At 39.2% G+C, this 18805-nt stretch overlaps 1 protein-coding gene across 1 annotated transcript in view; it reads right to left on the bottom strand.

The window, feature by feature from the left end:
- itpr2 (inositol 1,4,5-trisphosphate receptor, type 2) overlaps positions 1-18805 on the bottom strand; it is a 58344-nt gene that overhangs the window by 30446 nt on the left and 9093 nt on the right. The window contains exons 9-37 of the mRNA XM_055037860.1: positions 18370-18465; positions 17166-17210; positions 15412-15563; positions 14281-14380; positions 14044-14204; positions 13829-13970; positions 13553-13711; positions 12472-12644; positions 12169-12288; positions 11746-11928; positions 11250-11501; positions 11031-11178; positions 10220-10367; positions 9559-9743; positions 9323-9446; positions 9189-9246; positions 8934-9099; positions 7280-7417; positions 6825-6911; positions 6620-6745; positions 6396-6518; positions 6110-6310; positions 4928-5179; positions 4690-4815; positions 3583-3705; positions 3189-3309; positions 2401-2582; positions 2025-2167; positions 1361-1469 (exon numbers count right to left, since the gene is read on the bottom strand). Coding sequence (XP_054893835.1) covers positions 1361-1469; positions 2025-2167; positions 2401-2582; positions 3189-3309; positions 3583-3705; positions 4690-4815; positions 4928-5179; positions 6110-6310; positions 6396-6518; positions 6620-6745; positions 6825-6911; positions 7280-7417; positions 8934-9099; positions 9189-9246; positions 9323-9446; positions 9559-9743; positions 10220-10367; positions 11031-11178; positions 11250-11501; positions 11746-11928; positions 12169-12288; positions 12472-12644; positions 13553-13711; positions 13829-13970; positions 14044-14204; positions 14281-14380; positions 15412-15563; positions 17166-17210; positions 18370-18465 — 4143 coding nt within the window. The remainder of the gene's footprint in view (positions 1-1360; positions 1470-2024; positions 2168-2400; positions 2583-3188; positions 3310-3582; positions 3706-4689; positions 4816-4927; positions 5180-6109; positions 6311-6395; positions 6519-6619; positions 6746-6824; positions 6912-7279; positions 7418-8933; positions 9100-9188; positions 9247-9322; positions 9447-9558; positions 9744-10219; positions 10368-11030; positions 11179-11249; positions 11502-11745; positions 11929-12168; positions 12289-12471; positions 12645-13552; positions 13712-13828; positions 13971-14043; positions 14205-14280; positions 14381-15411; positions 15564-17165; positions 17211-18369; positions 18466-18805) is intronic.

Below are 18805 nucleotides of genomic sequence, written 5' to 3'. Positions count from 1 at the left end.
TCCTCTCCTTTCTCTCTCTCTCTCGTTTCTCCACCCACTCATTGTACCCCAGGGGAGCCACCAGCCTCAGCTGCCTAAGCTGTCACTCTGTCTCTCCGCTTCTGTTTTTTTTTTTGTGTTTGTTTGTCTGCCGCTCTCTCTCTCATTATTTCTATCAGTCGCCGTCCTCTCCCTCTTTCCCAGCCTCTCGTGCTGTGAAGCAGCAGCTCCACACTCAGGGCTGAAGGGAAACGACAAAGGGAGGCTACAAGCGCACTCGTGAACACCTACACAAAGTGACATTTCACAGATTGTTACTGCACCGTCTGGCATCTAGGATGAGCCACGCTGCTTTTAAAAAGGGACTCCCTTTTCCATCTTGAATCCTTTTGATCTTTTTTCTTCATTTTTTTATTTTTTTTTGTACACAACTGCTGAGCCTGCTTTGGGGGGAAACTTTATCGAGAGTACAAACCGAGAAAGCAAAACCAATACTGGCAGGAATGCATTCTTTTGACAGCTAATTCAATAATCCCAACGTTTAAGACAATAATCTGACTTGCAAATTAAGAACTCCAGTGTCTTTCAGGATTCTCACCTCCGTTCATATTTTTCAAACCTAAGCCAGCTTTCAATTCAGATTTATTGAAGTTTATTAAAGCTTACTATTAATTTACTGCAGATATCCTTACAGTCTTTAGTTTTAAGTACAAAACCTTCAAGTAAGGAGAGACTGATGCACGGATGGACAGATAAATGGATGTACAGACAAGATGAAGCCCTGACAGATAGACAGAGAAACTGATAGAGAGATATTCATAGCTGTACTTTCATATATAAGCAAATGTGAAAATTACTTGAATTTGACAATTTTCCAAGATACAGAAAGCCCAGTCATTATACAAGCTTTCAACGGCAACCAGAGTGCACAGAAACATGCCCATGCACTTCTTTAAACCCTGTTTACCAACTCTTGCCGCTCACTCCTCAGGCCGACGGGGAGGTTCAGCAGGACACGGGGTCCTGTCCTCCCTCCTCTCGCTGCAGTATTGATTTGTTTGTTCAGTGCTTGCCCCCCACCTTGTCCTCCTCCCATCGCTTCCCTCTTTTCCTTCTTCTCCTTCTCAGCGCGAGCATGTCCTCAAGTGCCTCGCTGCCTTATGTAACGCGGGCAAACCCTCAGAATACTGATGAGGAGAATCAGCCGAAACAACCGGGGAGAAAACAAGGACTCTGTTGCACTACCGATGGCATTATTGGCACGTGAAGACATGACCATCGCAAAATTTTAAGTACTTAATATAATGAATGCATTTTGAAAGGGTGGAAGAACAAACTGCAAAAAAAAAAAAGACCAAGAAACAGCAGCTGAAGTACTTACAGATTCCTGAAAACTTTCCTTCTTCTCCATCATCTCTCTGATGGTCTCCAGGATCTTTATGCACAGCTTTTCCTCTTGTTCCATAAGCTTCTTGGTGTGTTTGATTAGTCTGGAAAAGAGAGATCAGGGAAATGTTGTTTCGTTTATCATTGATTCCTACAAGAGCAGCAAAAAATCTCATAAGATAAACCAATTCATGATCACTACATGTTTTAAAGAGCAGCAGAAGAAGAGTGGAATTTGTGCTCTTTTTACAGCATGTTAAGAGAATGCTAATGTAATAATGCAAAAACAATTTGTGTATTTACATTTTCACCTAAAAAAATAGAAATTCAGCACAAAGTAGGTTTGATAGTGGAGTGGAAGGGGAATACATGGTTTTTAATATTTCTTAAATATAGAAAAAATGAAAGTTGACACTTCCAATAGCATTACACCAACAAACATCACTGCGGTTAGACCTCCATCACACTCCAAGTGTGTATCATTTCTACCATGTACTGTGCATATCATGTATTACTAATGGGTATCAGAGTAAAAGGGGATTAGTACAAATCCAGGTCACACTTTTCAGACTTTCATTTGGATCTTCACAGTTACACACCCCATTGAGTGAAATCCCAGGTTTGTGTATTTTGGGCAGTTTTAAATATTGTTTACTTACTTGGACATAAAGGCTCCACTCTCACAGCGTAACCGAGCAGCCTCTGGAAACAGCAGCTCAGGACTTTGCAGAACATCCACCAGAACAGAAAATTCTGCTTGAACCCTCGGACAGAACTGATCCTCCAAATATGACACAACCCCCTTAAAAAAAGAGGCAGAGACATAGAACGATGCTGGTGAACATGTACGAAGTCTTTATGAAGTTGCTTGAGCTCCACTTTATACAAGTGAAAAGATGCCAGTGTCCTTCATTAGGCAACATCTAATCAACTAGGAATGCAATCTAAAAACTTGATGAACATGTTAGAAAATTGAAACTGTGGGCTAAAGCTTAGCAACTCCAATGTGTGAAAACTTCTAGTCCAAATAAGCACCTGTAGTTTCTCAATGATGTTCTTGTAGTCGGGGCTTCCCAGAGGTTCTTTGCGAGGTCGTGAACGTGCAGAGGTCCTCCAGTCTTTTGCTGCTCGCTGCACTGCATTGGTGTGGACATTAAGAGACAGAGCATTGACCTGACTGTCCAGATCGACTGGGATGGGTATGGAGCGGGCTTTAGCTGAAGAAAGAACAAAACAGAGATAAACGAGATAAAGAGACACACATGGTCATTTTTCATCTGAAGTTTACGCACCATGGGCAAGAATGTGACGTTAATTTGGGGCTATTTCATGATACGTATGAGGTTTTTTTTCAGAGATGAATGGTTGTGCAACAAATGATTATTCACTATGTACTCAAGTTTAAATTCTCTGTAAATTTTCTCGATCCACACAGAGTCAACAAGTTACCATGTAGACTAGAGACCTGGTGTTTCCAGAACCAGAACTAAACAAAGTGATGCAGCACTTTGTTTCTATGCTTCTCCATGATGGAACGAACTCACTGAAAGCCCAATTTGTGCAGAAACCACTGGTTCCAATAAATCACGTCACTGACGAATCAACTGTTGTGTGATCACTGACGAGTGATGGACTGAAAACTAGAGTTAAATTTGAAAATTGCACTTTAAATATAAATTTAAATCTGCATTTTAACATTGGTTTGTGCTGACCCAGAACCTGCTGGAGAGCTATGCATCCAATCTGTCCTGGAAAGGCTAGAAGCCGGACAGATGCTGATGGATATTTAAGTGTCTGTCAACTTTTTCTCCATCAAGACTCACCGACATCAGCCAGTGCCTTGATACAGGTCTCAATGTTGCTCTTCTGAGCCGAAGTAATCCCCTTGAGGTTGTAGATTCTGAAAGCTGACTGCAGCAGCTTGATGAAAGTAGACTGGTTATTCTGTAAAAAACAAAACAACACAAGATGATATTCTTTTACAAAGGGCAAAAGTGCAGACAAATCTGTATAAAAGAATATCAGAAGCACACCAACAGTGGAACTGACAGGACTGATCTGTACAGACTGTACGAAACAACTGGAGTAAGTGCTTTAATTTAAAACGTCTGCTAGGAAATCCCAGGTGAATGTGCAGTGACAAAAGACGCCTGTGGCTGAACAACTGCTACCATGGAGAAGCAGAAAGCTGCCGCATGTTTGACATGAACAGAGTACCTGCAGCATGGAGTAGTTCACAGAGAACGGTGACTCAAAGAAACTCCTGATGATGGCCATCACCGTGTCTGTCACATACTTGTCCAGGGGATCTGGGCGGGTACGATCCGTAGTGTTGCACATCTTCAAGACAAAATCAAAAAGATATGAACCAGTTTGATCTTCACCTTCCAGACACGTATCACTTCTCGAAAAGTCCATGCAGAAGCATTCTTATCATTTTATCTTGTGCATAATTTTGTAATGGAAGAAAAGGAAAAAAAGAATTGTGGTAATCTGCAAGCAGGACCTCTAATGGCTTTCTTTCATCAATGTTTTCCATCTTGCCACTGTGCAACAATGGACAAGGTTTGGGGTACAACTAATAGTTGTCCAGTCAACAAATTCCTCATCATGAGCTCTAGATCTTTGCAATTTCTCCAGAGTTATTCTGGGTTTTTTTGGCTGCTTCTCTGATTAATGCCATTTACATTTTAAGATGGAAATTAAAAGAGTTCTGCAAGATGTTCAGAACTTAGGAGAAACTTATTCTGGCTTAAACTTTATTCTACTTCATTCTATGATGGAGTGCACCATTACTGTAAGCAATATGGATATTGGAAGGAAACCGTCCCATGCTAGCTACTTCTCTAAGCATCAGGCATTCAGATGTTAAACATGCAAAAGTTTCAATAAAACTTTGTTATTGAGATGGAAATTTGGAGTCATTGCATTTTTTGCAAACCAGAAAAAACTTTATTACTGTTTAATAAATATATTTAACTTTAAGTCATATCATCATCTCAAATACTATTGTATAGCACATGTTTTCTTAATAATCAAATTAGGTTTATATAAAGGCTAAACTTTTACATTTTCAATGGACAAAAAAATAAAAATCCTCTATTACTTTCCTTCTGCTTCACAATTATGCACTACTTCATATTGCTCAAGCACATAAAATCCCAATAATAAGCATAGACACTTATGGTTGTAATGCTAAAAGAAAAAAAAAAGTTCATAGAATAAGCACTGCATGTCAGCAGAAGAAACATCGATGAATGTTGAAATGTTTTCTGCCTCGTTAGGAAAAAATAAATAGTGTGACCTTTCTGTGAGTTTTCTTACAGTGGCCATGTCAACCAGGAAGTTTTCAAATAGCCTCCAGATATGAGAAGACGTGTAGATCTCCTTCATTTCCACTTCAGTGTCCACATAGCAGTGATTCACAAAATTCACATATGAAGTTTTAACCTTTGGAGAACAAATAATTCAGATGTCAGATAAAAAAATAAAAAAAACAGATGTCAAAATGTGTCAAAGATTAATCTACAAAGAAAATAAAATCATAATAATGAACCTTTACCTCTGGCACACAGTTCACATCAGTGACCACTTTAACAATGTCATCCAGTGGCAACAGCGAGTTGCACTTCAGCTCAGTGTAGACATTCTTGCCCTCGGTGCAGGCGGCCAGCAGGTCTACGAGCGTGTTGTGGTACGCGAGGGATCCGTTCTCATCTGCCCGCTCCTGCTCAGAGGCCATCATCTGCAGCAGCACCGAGAACGACGAGCGGTCATTGTAGAAGACCAGCACATCCTCACCTGCATTCACCAACTGGTTGGACAAACAGAAAAAGGGCAAGACGCAGACAGAGTTTCACATTTCATATTTTCAAACTTTCCAACTCGAGTGTACCTGAATCAATTGAAATCTGTTTGAAAAGCTTAAAGTTTGTAATAAATTATGTAGCGCTGAAGCTATCGATATCTGGTCTGGGTAAAATACTGGATGGACAAACTGGTGCTACAGCTAGAACAGCAGCTCACTGGTTGAAGAGCTCAACCACCAACTTTTTTTTGGTGTTAACACACTTCACTAAACAATCTCTTACTAACCGCCCCAAAAATTAAAGCCATCTGCACTTCCTGAGGATCCACAAAAACAACTGAGTGATGAGCTGCTGCTAAGTTATTTAAGTGCCCAAAGCTCTGTATTATCATTATTATAATTCAGATGAGCTGCTGCTCATCACTCGCTCTATGGTAGCTTTTTCAGAGCTACTATAAAGAGCATTTTCAACAAACTGAATCACTATTAGGTAAGCTAAGACTGCGGGGGAAAACCCTCCACAAAAACCACTGGATTTTGTCTCCTCTCTATTAAAGACATCGCTAACAGACATTCTCTCTCTAGAGCCAACAACATCTTAAAGGACTATTCCCACCCATCTTAACATCTGTTTGAACTGTTAACCTCTGGCAGATATTTCAGATCTATAACTTCACAGTTCAATAACAGTTTGTTTATCACTGCAGTAAGGCTCCATATGTGATAGCACCATTACATTGTTATGACTGTAAACATTTGCTACCTCACTCAGGTCATATGGCAGAATAGTTCGACTTTTCTGTCTGGTTTCTTCCAGACAGAAAAGTCTGGAAGAAACCAGACTTGTTGGAGTTCATCTTCCTTAGTTACTGATCAATTGCACATGCCTTGTACACGGTAGAGTGTGTGATGTAACTTTTACATTTAAATTCTTACCTCGGTCATGACTTTGTCCTGGCATTTCTTCATGTACTTCCCATCACATTTCACTATCGTTTGCAAAAACTTGAGGTACTGAACGTGACGTCCATGGGTCTCGATGCAGTGGACGAAATGGTGGACCACGCGGTCACTGATCTCATTGCACAGCTGATTGTTGTCCTTGAAGATGTGACGCATCGTCTCAGCTTCCAGTAACTAGCAAAAAGCAGACAAACGGTTTTAAGGAGAAATGATTACAAACTGTTTGAACTTGGTGAAGCAAAAAGTGAAGTGAACAAACCCCAGGAGTGAGGAAAAGGTTCAGGTGTTTGTGTAGCAGCACTTGATTTTCTGGATTTGCTTTGCAAAAGTTTTGCAAAAAGCTATGAGCCAGCTTCATGATCTCATTCATCTTCTCATCATTCTAAAAGAAGCCAAACAAATAAAGTTGAAGACATTTGGGGGATCAAACAGAAACACCAACAATAACTGCGTGTTGATGGAGATGTTAATGTTGGTCCTCACCTTTTCGTAGGGGATCTGCAGAAGCTCCAGCACCACAGTGTGGGCTCCCATGTTCTTCAGCAGCCTCTGCAGCTGCAGACGGTTCTTTTTACTCACACAACAAAGCCGACTGAAGCGCTCCAGGATCTAATGAGACAGAAATCTTTTACAGAAAAATACAGAAAACTGGGCAGTCACAATGGCAAAGTGAAGACATGAAACTCACACATTTCAGTACTTCATAGTTGTTTTCTTGGTTACTGTCCATCTGAGGTTTGCTTTCCCCATCTTGCACCGGACTCAGAACAGCATCCTGGAGGAGGAAGGTGGACACTGAGCTTGATAATTTTCCAACTAAGCCAAAATGAATATAGGCAATATAGCCACATACTGTCTTTAGCTAACTAAGTGCAAAAAATAACAAAAATCAGACTGTAAAAAAGACTTATAAACTTAGTACAATTTAAGTGCTTTCTAAATATTTGTAATTAATATGCTGTAACAGTGCAACTATGATCCAACTTTTGAATTATTTGATAATGAATTTTGTTAATCATTTTAAAAGTTATAACAGCTTTTTTTTCAATTAAATTAGATCATAATTTGAAAACTGTCATTTAATGTGGTGATTTTTGGACGGCAGGTAAGCATCTAAACGTTGGGCTCTTCACTCTGCCTTACCCCCAGCTCATCATTTCCAAAGATTCCACTTTTCTCCACCCACAGCTCCGACTTCTCCACAGTCAGACGCAGCTTGTCCAGGTCTTCCTTGATCTGTGTATAGTTGAGTACATCCTGCTCTGAAACAAGGAGCTGAACCTGAAATTACAAAAAAAAAGGAAAATCAGAGACAAAATGTTTTTATGCATCCTTATTGAAGTGCCTCCATGATTTAAACAAAACCAGTTTTCATTTGAGTTGACTAGAAGTCAATTCAACAATCCAACGATTACCAGTAAACATGTATGCAGACAGAAACAGATGGGGGATTATAGGGATCAGGTGCAGCTTGCAAAAGCTATGCAGGTGTTTTATTTGCGTTTCATTGATGAGTGGAAATTTATAAAACATACATAATTATATTTTTTTCGAGCATTGAACAATTGCTCCATCTTCTCTGGTCTTTGTATCATTGTTCATTCGGGTCTGTTTTCCACCAATGTCACATCAGGAAAAGTCTGGGGCCTGACAGGATCACAGCAGAATCCTTAAAGACTGTACAGAACAACTCTGTGATATTTTATAGAACCGACCGTCTCGTCTTTTATTCAGCCGAAGATTCCCAAGCTCTGTAGAGAATCTATAATTGCACCATGGCAAAAAAGCCTAATCGCCAAAAGGGCCTAATTATTTTGAGCTGATGGCTTTGCCCTCTATTGCGATGAAAAGCTGAGTACATGACTAGCTTGACCTATTGCAGTTTTCTTACCAGGCTCACAGAGGAGCAGAGCGCACAACTGTCACTGTTCAATTATCTGCTCAAGCATCTTGAGGGCACAATAACCCAGGTGAGACTCTTGATAGTGGATTTTATGTCAGCTTTTACTATAATTCAACCCCACAGTTTGGTGACATGTGGGCAGCAACGGTGTCCTATCCAGGAAACAGTCACTTCAGGCATTTGCCGTCTCCTCTGTTTGTATATTTTAAATGTAAATGCCTTTGAAAACAACCTCATCCTCAAGTATGTAGATGACACTTTTAATGTCAGTGTTCTGCAAGATCGAAGCCTGTTGATGATTACTATGTGAAGCCATGTGACAAACATTACCTGAAGTTAAATATCAGCAAAACAAAAGACTTGGTCACAGAAGACAGGAAAACTCCCCAACTTGCTATAATCATTGGATCTCCAGAGACAATTGTACAGCTACAGGTACCTAAGAAATACTGAAGACACTTCTCTCTCGTTTAACCAATAAAATGCAGCAGTTTACAAGAAGAGCAAAAAAAAGAAAAATTTAAAGATTCTTTGTTGATCTTTGTTGAAGCTTTCCTGTCAAAGATAGCTTCGGTTTTACAGCTTTCTTTAAAAACCTGCTCTTGAAAAATAATAACTGTCTGTTCAATCTAGTTAGAAACGTCAAGAAAAATAACTGCCATTTAACAGCACACCTTGTTTGACACATTTTGGCCATTATTGCAACAGTTTTATTCCCTGTTGAGGGATATTAAGTGAGGTAATTGTGTTGAAATGCTTGGATTACATCTTAACTGTTTGACTGATGCTGTGCACCAAATTCAGTAAGAAACTGAAGAATAACCACTCTGTAAATAGCATAATAGTAAAAGTTGGGAATGTCACACTCTGAGAAATTGTGCATTCATTGTGTACCTGTTTGAAGGCCTGCAGCATCTCAGCTCTCTGACTGAAGTGTTTGAAGATGAGCTGCAGCGACCCAGAGACCAGAGGCGGATAATCTTGCATGATGAGATGAATGAGAACCCTCAAAAATGTGCGGCCACCTTCATCATCAAGCTCCAACACGCTTAATTCAGAGCTGCAGAACACAGAAGTAGACTTGTATGAACGTTTGACAGCAAATAGAAAAGAATTGACAAAACAATGTCGGGACGCATCTTCACCAACCTTCCGACAAACATGCTCTCTGCTTTCGCTGCAATCTCATCCATGTCAGGCTCAGAAGCTAGCAGAAATATGGCAAGTTTTAACATTCGATATCATAAACCTTTAGGATGTGAACAATAAGAGACAAAACTCACATGTCATTGGAGGGTATTCAGCCATTGAGGAACAGCTGTCAGGCACTGTACTTTCTCCAAACTCTTTCTTGTAGATGGACAGCAGGTAAGTGATTCTGTAGTCCAACCTCACACTTAGGATGAACTTAAATGAGCACAAAATGTAAACAAAGATTAAAAAGGCATTGATCTTTGTTTACATTGAAGCAGACAACAAAAACCCTGAAATGGATCAAATATTCAGCAGCAGTTCATACTTGCAAGATCTCAATGATCTTCAGCTTGGTGTCCATCACCACGACGTCCTCGTCTGGGAGAAAGTGTCCTTTCCCGTAGCGCAGCGACGGTGGCGTGTCAGGCAAACCGTGCGGCACGCCTCGACTCATTACCATCTGAGTCATCATTTCTCCAACGCCGTGGATTGTGCGCAGAACATTGTTTCCTAAAAGGGAGAGGCTTTTTTTTTTGTCTGTTTGTGTGTGGAACATCAACATTTAAATGATTACAGTTGGTGAAACCATAAAAATGTTTGACATAAAAGGAAAAACTGAAAACATCCAATTCTTGACACCTTATACAGATAAACAAAAACAACTCAGCAACATTATCTCAGCCTTTCAAATTTGTCATACTGTATTATTTGGTCTCAATTCATAATTATCATTACAAAAATCAAAATAAAACATTTTAGAGATTATTTTAATCTTAATGCTTTTATAAATGGCTCTGGTTTTGTATACACTAATCTGTTATGTCTAAATTTCTGAAATGAAACCAGACCATCAGCTTTTATCTACCCTTATTTTGTTACACATAAACCAGTGTCAGTTTAATTCTTAAGTAACCTCGCTTCAATGCACAAATGTACGTATTTAAGCACAAAAATGATCATGATAGCTGAGCTTGCAGAGCCCTGACCGGCTTCTGGAGTTTTCCCAAGCTTGCTTAGCAAGCCGAAAGGTTGCTGAACAATGTCCAGGATGGCCAGCAGGGTGCGTGTGAGGCGCAGCAGCTCACTGAAGCTGTAGAAACCAAAGTACACCAAGTGTCGAGCCAGATTGACCACCTAACAGAGGGGACACAATCACAATCAGGATGGTGAAAAAAAGCCATAGAAATGTTTGCACTTCATGTATTCAAGAACTACATTGACATTTTCACAAAAATATCTGAAACAATAATATACATTTGAGGAATTATATACAATACAATGCAACAAAAATGGAAATAGTTTATTATTACAGTTGTCATTTTGGATTTGGGGCTTGATGGAAAAATGTGTCCTATAAAAAAAAAATAAATGTCCTTTTGAAAGATTAATGAAGTGCCACCATTGAGAAAATAAATTGTAACTTCAGGCTTCATAAGGTGTGAAACACGCGGCAGCCCTGTTGGATTTTCAGAATAAGGTTGTTGAAAAAGCTTTCTTTCACGCTTGAATTTTGGGAATCTTTGCTTATTTTGTCAAACTGAGCCAAATTAACAATCATGCCAGGAAATAAAAATGACATACTTTTAATCTTTTTCTGTCTTTATAGAAAAAGTTTAAATGCTTTTGGATATAATATTAAATTCTACTTGTCATAATGGAGCAAAAAAGTAACTGCATTTACTTAAACTGTACTTTCTGAATAAGGATTGATAGATTGAAACATATTTATTTTCAGTACAAATTTTAATGGTGAACTGACACATGACTTAGACTAACAGGCCTACAAAGTACATTTACCTCTAGTGTGAGTTCATTCTTTTCTTTGTCCCCAAATGGGTAATGCTGGTTGAACACATCTTTCAGATAATCATCAACAAATTCCATGGTGCTTTTAAATTTCTTCTTCATCTCCTCTCTTGAGTAGACTGTTGACTCATACTTGAACCTGCGCAATAAATCAAATAGGTGAGAATTCGCCTAAAAATAAGACGGGTCAGCCAACATGCAGATGCTCACTCTTTGATAGAAATCTTGGAAGGGATTTCAGTCCAGAGACGGGCATAGCGCACCGGAACCACAGCTTCCTGTGGTTCGCAGTCCACATGCATGTGCAACATCAGGCGACAGAAAGACGCTCTGAGGTTGTAGGGCAGGCAGTCGTCAAACATGCAGCGCAGAATCAGGTCCACAGGTAGTTTGTCGTTGATCTGGTTGATGGCCAAATACTGACGATCCAGACACATTTTGGCAAACAAGTTCAGCTGACACCTGCAGAGGATGAGAGGAGAGACGGGGGAAACATTTTAACGTCACATATTTCTTTTCTTCCCCATTCTGGGGCTCAATTTGAACGTCGGAAAGTTTTCATCACATTCTCTAAGATGCCTAAATGGATTTAGTTGTCACCGGGTGACCGGCGTAATTTGGTAGATCAACTGATCGGCTGGAAATGTGAATGTGCCCCCTCAGAACACGCCCCACATTTTGAGAGTCACTGAATTGCACTCATTACCTGTAGTAGGTAAGGAGGTCTGCATCAATTTTATGGTTGTTCTTCGCATCCTGGGCCAGGTGGCGGATGGATTTGCCATGAGGCTCTTTGTGGATGTCGATCCAGTAGAGCCAAACCTCCTCTTCATCCCCATCATCTGGGGACAAGGAGGAATCCATGGAGTTTTCTGAGTTTGAGACGAGCCTAGTGGAGAGTGGGGACAGAAGGAAAGTACATAAAAAAATGAAGCACTGGACAAATGTAGCATACACAGTACTTATATAGGACTGCTGCAGGAGAAAATCTTCATTTCAAAACAGACCTAGCGCTGCAAGAAAGTTCACGCACACTGAGGAGACTGTGCGCATGTTTAAACATGTTCAAAAATGTAATATGTGAAATAAGGCAAGATAGTTACAACAGACATCTCAGGGTTCGACTCACTTGGTCTGAATAAGAATGTCTGCGTTGACAGGATTTATCATAAATTTAATGATAAGCTCCTGCGTGACAGGGATGGCTGTCTTGTTGGACGCACACAGATCAGACAGATAATCCAGGAATCTGACAGAGTAGATCAAACAAGAATGGATAATATTAACCAGAACAACAGATACAGACCAACTAGATGACAGGAAGTCAAACAAGACACAGTATGCATTGTCTAGGCATTATTAAACCAAATTTCTGAATTTTATTTCGACTGAAAATGGACCACTTGCTTTGTGAGAGGTGTTTGTGTCTCACCTCGGCTCTCGATTTCGCCTCAGCAGGCTGACAAAGGTCTCAATCTCTCTGGCTGTGATGTGTTTTTCCAGCAGCTTGCGGTTGTTGTGCAGCAGCGCGGTGATTGTGTCCTCAGCCAGGATCTCATACCCCATCTGAGACTGCATGATGGGGAACTTTGTGGCTATATATTCCTGTGAGATTGAGGAAATTACACATTAAGAATCAATTCTTATGTCTGGTATATCATTGTATGCAAAAAAGGCAATGCAGCATGACTAAAAACCACTTTGAAAAACAGTTCGAGAAATGTGAAGGTAACAGTGGGAGGTTATTCTCATCATGATGAAAAGTTCATTAAATGGCTATTTCTGCAAATAACTGATTAATAATGAACCTTGTAAAATGTCAAGAGTAACGCCAAGAACGACTGAAAACAATTATGGGCCACGTGGATTTGAACATTTATCACATAGCGACCACAAAATCCCATTCATTTGTCTGGGATTTTACATGATAAACCAAAACAAATTAGTAAATAAAGCATTTATGCTTTTCCATTTTGTGTAGTAAAAAAAAAATACAATCTGAAAAATGTGGCAAAGATATGTATTCTGCCCTATGATCTCCATCCAATCTAACGAAGCATAAGGTCAAGAGTGAAAATGTTTGTTTAAGCAAGCAAAACTGATAGAGTTATATGCCAAAAGACCTGCAACTGACCTGCAAAAGAGGGTTAAAATGAATGACTGTTTTTCTTATATCTTTTAATCAATTTTCAACAATGGCATTAAAGTCAAATATACTCCTGCGGGTTAAATTTCTTTCACCCTTTCAGTGATAAAATGGCTCTAAAAGCCATGATGAATGCACTCTTCTACAGCTAGATACATAATTTCACAACAAAAAACACAAACCAAATACAGATTTAAACTAAACAAAAACAACTTTTAAAAAAAACTACTGCTGCATAGTGTATGTTGGGTAGTAAAAATCTTGCTTTGTGCATACTTATTATCTACAGTAGCACACTTCATTTTTCAACTACCCCATATAATTACATGAGTTTACAATACAACCATATGCAAGGCTCGTTTTATACCTGGTTCTTTCTGTAGTCCTGCTGGGAGTGTCGCAGGATTCTGTAGCAGAGTCTAAACATGTATTTGAAGTGAGAGTAGCGCTGATCTCCCAGTTCCTCCAACCTTAGCATCGGACCGTCGTAATTATCTTTGAACGGAGCCGTAAGAATGCCAAAAATCTGCAAGAAACATCAAGGATAAAATGTATTCTCATTTTAACATCTTGAGGCCCAAATGTAACAATTTACTGATACATGTACATACAAAATGTATTCAATAAGATTGTTTGCGCTGACCTGGAAAAGGATGTTCTGCTCCCTCATTAGTTTTTGCCTCTCACGGTTGGGAGTGGAGGTGACCACAGAGAGAACATCCTGCCCGTTGTTTGGCACCACGCACACAAAGAAAATCAGGTCCTCTAGAAGCGTTGTCACAAACCTGAAGGAAAAATCCTGATTAAAAATCTAAATCAACCAACACCTCCAGTTTAATTTAATTTCGCTGCCTGTACCTTCTCTCATTCTGAGTAATGTTGGCAAACTTAAGCTTCTTCACAGTGGACTCCAGGACTTGGTTGGCGTCATTTGCAAAGTCCAAATCTCTGACCTCAGATAAAGGAACGGATACAATGGCAAACGCCTCTTTGTCCTCCTTTGTGGAACAGGTACCAATCTAGCAAAAAAAATAAAAAATGCAAGTAAAGCACTCTGTATGTATGTAGGTGTGTGTGTAGCAGTATTATGCAAACCTTGAGCATAACCGGACGCTCCTCCTCTGTATCTATGGCGATGTTTGTACTCGTCACCCAGGTGTTTGTGCACAGGTGCCGAAGTCTCACATAGGAGTTTCTGGTGAAGGATTAACACAGATCTAACACCACTACATATTAAAAACCGCACATCTTAACAAATAAAAAGGATTCTTATGCCCTGTCTTTCTGGTACGGACTCAAGCAACAAAGCAAGAAGATGGTTTGTTATATAAATTGTGAAATGTGCTGCAATGGTTGGGTTGGTGGTCAAACCAGCAGAGAAGTGAAGTTTATGCCTTTGTTATTTTTTTGGTACAGTTATATTCACTTTAAAATCTATTCCAATTAGAATTTTTTTAAATCAAGATGACAGTATCTTATGAAAATTAGGGTGGTTTAAAGAATAGTTTACCTTTATTCTGTTTCTAAAAAAAAAAAAAAGAGGTTTTGGTGTTTTATTTGACTCCAAACAAGCTTTAAAAGCACAGGTTTAAAACTATTCAAAAAGAATTTATTACCCTATAAATCCAACTTATTTTCTGTCAGTCTTTTTTTCCTTTGGTCATTTGTTCAGTTTTTCTTTATTTTAAAATACATTTAGGATTAAGAAAAAGCTGATAAAACAATCCCTATGGGAAAAAATATATGAAAAATGATTGGAGGGTTGTGTGAAGCCACACTGATCTAACAGTTTGGACAAAAACATTCAAGCGTTGACTTATTGTTGAAGATAAAAGTTGTAAATATATTAAATACCAAAAAGCAGGCCATACAGTTTTTTTCCTCCATAATTCAAAGGATATGCAAAGGAGTAGGAGAACTTTTAAAAATGTACATAATGTCCTTGATTATTGAATAAAAATGAAAAAACGGGATATATACAGTATATCAGTGCAGTAGAGAAAAACAGATTTATAACAGCAGAAGTGTATTAAAATAGTTTTTAAAAAGCAATGCAAATTATCAAACAATTTCCAGACTTTTCAATATTGCACTGAAGCCTTAATGTGAAATGGGTCATATTTAATTTTTAAAGTAGTAAAACAGGAACTTGGATTCAATCAGTTATGAAAAACTAACAGGCTAAAGAGTGTGGATAACTGGGACGTCACCAAGTGAGATACTGACCTGGGCACCAGGCAGTCGGCCCGCTGCAGCGTGGTGGCATCCAGCTCAAACAGAGATGCAATGTCGTTCCCATGGGGAACAGAAACCAGAGTGTAGGCAATCCTCTCTGCGGCTTGGTGCTTCCTCTTGGAGAAGCCAGCGTCCGTCTCATTCTGCATTAAACACCAAGGTGGAAATGATACAAGTTTATCATCTCTACCATCATCTCATGATGCAGTTCACTGAGCTCATTTTAGGAAAACAGGAGGAATATTAATAACTTGTTTTAACTGTACAACAGTGAAAGCAGTTAGTCTTAAATGTAAGGGAAAAGGTGGATTCTGCTGGTTTGATGTTACTCTCCACCTTATGCAGATGATTTTGGACATCTTGTTGTGATAGTAGGATTGGTCAGATATTCCTACTACATAGACTATAAGGTCAGGGGGATCTGGTTTCTCCTCCATGAACAATATTTCTGCACTTTGGCCTACTGGGCTGTTTTTTAAGTGCTTCATAATTAAAGGTGGAATGGGATAGAAAATTCAGAAAATGAACAGATCAATAGATTCAGATAGTAAATACCAATGGCAGTAATTAAAATGTTTTCCAGGACTATAAACTATTTTAAGAAGCTGACCAAAAATCCTCCACATTATTTCTGCAAATTAGTCTAGAGCAGAAAATGGATTCAGAGATAAAGGTAAGTAATGGTCCAGTGATTGTACAGTTAGAAACATATATGATTCAAAAACCTTCAAGGACACCGTTTTTAATTAATTTACTCATCATAATTTCCATAAAACTTAGTCCACCGTAAAAAAAATAAGTTTGTTTAAAGCTGAGCACAGATTTCCTCCTTGTCGACCTGGCTTCTCTCTCCAGACTTAAATTTTGACAAATGAGCTGAAATGTTGATAAATACACATAAATGCTGCTGACTGACTGAAAACAGATGGATACGAGCAAAAGTACAGTTGGCTGAATCTCACACTAATGATGTATCAAATCACACAGTCGAGCAGACAGACAGCCACGACTTTCCTGGGCAGCGTCAGATGCAGCAGGCGACGGTAAGGGTTAACTTCTCCCACTGTTCTCTGCATGTCAATGGGAAGCTCCCCAGAGCTGGTTCCATGCCTCGGCTTCTCTGTCCTCCCACCCCCTCCCTCTGCTGGTGACTCACCCAACCAGTTTAGCACAAGCGAGTGAAGCAGAGCAGACAGCACGTCTGCCTTCCCCCTCCATCCTCTCTGCTTGCTGGGCACCCCCACACCCAGACGTTATGTAAGAAGCCCCCTGTGAGTTTGAAATTCAGCATGTGCATAAGAAAGTGTGCGAGGGCTGAGGGTTTGAGTTTGTGCGTTTTTTTACCTCGGCAGAATACAAATGTGGCAAGCTGCTGCGAGCCGACAGAAACGTCTGGATGCAGATCCAGAGTTCGGCAGAGTTTGTTTCAGATTGTGCGTGCGAGCGCGTGCGGGTGTGCGTAGAAATCCGCAGAGTGAGAACTTAACAAGTGATATTGCATAATAGCAGGAGACAGAGAGCCACCTTGAATTCTGAAGCTGCTGTGGTAATTGTTACCAGAACTGAAAATCTAATAGGTACATCAGAGTTCAGTTTATTTTTACCTTGACACACTGGGAAATTAGGAACAATCAATATCAACAACCAAACAAATTTGCACATAAGGGTGGATTATCTATGAGTAATTGTTGATAAGATGCCTGTAAGATCACATGCTTTGAAACATGTTTATTTTAGCGACTCACCTCTCCTTGGGATTCTGCTGTACCGTTTTTGAATTCGGGGTTCATCTACAGAGAAATTAAGCAATCAGAGTCAAAGAGTTCTGGTAACAACCTTATTGACATAAAATACAGCACCTAGGAACAGATGATATCAGAGAAAACAATGGGAATGCTGCCACCTACAGCATGTTTCTCAACATCTTTTAACCAAGTCAAGTGTATATCCTTGCAACAAAGGTGCATCTCAGGAATTTATTCATTTATTGCAATTATTCAGTTAAAATGTGAAGTTCATATGAAACAGGTTTATTAAACACAAAAGGATAATTTTAGCTTCCAGATTAAGAAAACTCAAACTTTAATTTCTCACAAAATTAGAGTGTAAAGACATTTTGAGAGAGTTAATGCAGCGATGCAGCCTGGCGTGTAGGAAATCAGCCTGTGGTTTGCTGATGTGCTAATGAAGCCCGGGTGTCTTCAATGGCAGTCTTCAGCTCATCTGCAGTACATGATCTGGTGTCTCTCATGTTTATCTTGATGATGGATTACAGAGTTTTTATCAGTTTCAAGTCAGGCGATTTTTTTTTCAAAATCACCAGTGATAATCTGGTGAAACTGTAAGCAAAATATACATACATTCAAAAAGAAAACAGTGGATCACCAAGCAACAGTCCAATTATTTTCTGTTTTCTCCTCATCCCAGCTGAAATTAGGAATTTCTTTTTTAAAACATCTCTGCTTGGTTCTCATATATCTTCAGTGCTTTTTCTGGAATTTCTCTCATTGAGCTCAATTTCTGAGGATGAAATTAATTCTAACCAATCAGTGAACTGAAAGAAGAGTTTTGAACAATGATGTCAACTTTCTGCGCTGTTTTACGATTCCAATTTACCTGACCTTTTATGTTTGACCCACATAAAAGGTCAGGTATGAATGAATGACGCCCATTACTGCTATCCATAACATGAACATGTACTTTTTATACAAAATATATGAGGATATTGAGGCTATACAATGATCACATTTTCTGAGAAAACCAAACATAATATCTTGACTTCAAGCCATACCCATCAAAAATAACAGAAATAATTGCTTGAACTATATTACAGATCAATAAATCTGTAACAAAAGTTTCACTTTTTAAATAGAACCTCTTATGCAAATAAACAAAATAAAGTCGCTCTGCGTGAAAAAAGGAACTGATCGGTCTTTGATTCAGACTCACCTCTGCAGCCAGGTAATTCCCAGTGGCCAGGTGTTTGAAGCGGAAAAGACTGTTCCACTGACCCGCTCCACCCCTACAGGGGTCATAGTGCACAACCTACCACAAACACACCGAACAGGGAAAATTAAGTGTGTGAAGTTATCATTTTGCAAAAACCCTTCAGGGTGTACATCTCTTTTTGCAAAATTCTTCTGAATGAAGTGCTTCATGTTAAACTATAATTGAATCCATAAAATAAATAAATAAATAAAAAGGTCCCTTTTGTAATTTTCAAGCCCTTGGTAAACATCACTTCACCTATCACTGTGGGACAGAAATGTGGCTTTGCCATTGTTCTGCACGATGGCATTTAGCTGCTGATATGGTTACTTAAGTACATCCTGGTACAAACAGTGTTGCAATAACAGGAACTTCAAATATGTGCCTACTGATAAAG

This window comes from Poeciliopsis prolifica, unplaced genomic scaffold, assembly GCF_027474105.1.
Source record: "Poeciliopsis prolifica strain line A6 unplaced genomic scaffold, Auburn_PproV2 SCAFFOLD001, whole genome shotgun sequence".
NCBI classification, from domain to species: domain Eukaryota; kingdom Metazoa; phylum Chordata; class Actinopteri; order Cyprinodontiformes; family Poeciliidae; genus Poeciliopsis; species Poeciliopsis prolifica.
The sequence above is the reverse complement of the archived record's forward strand: the minus strand, read 5'-3'. Positions and strand labels throughout refer to the sequence as shown.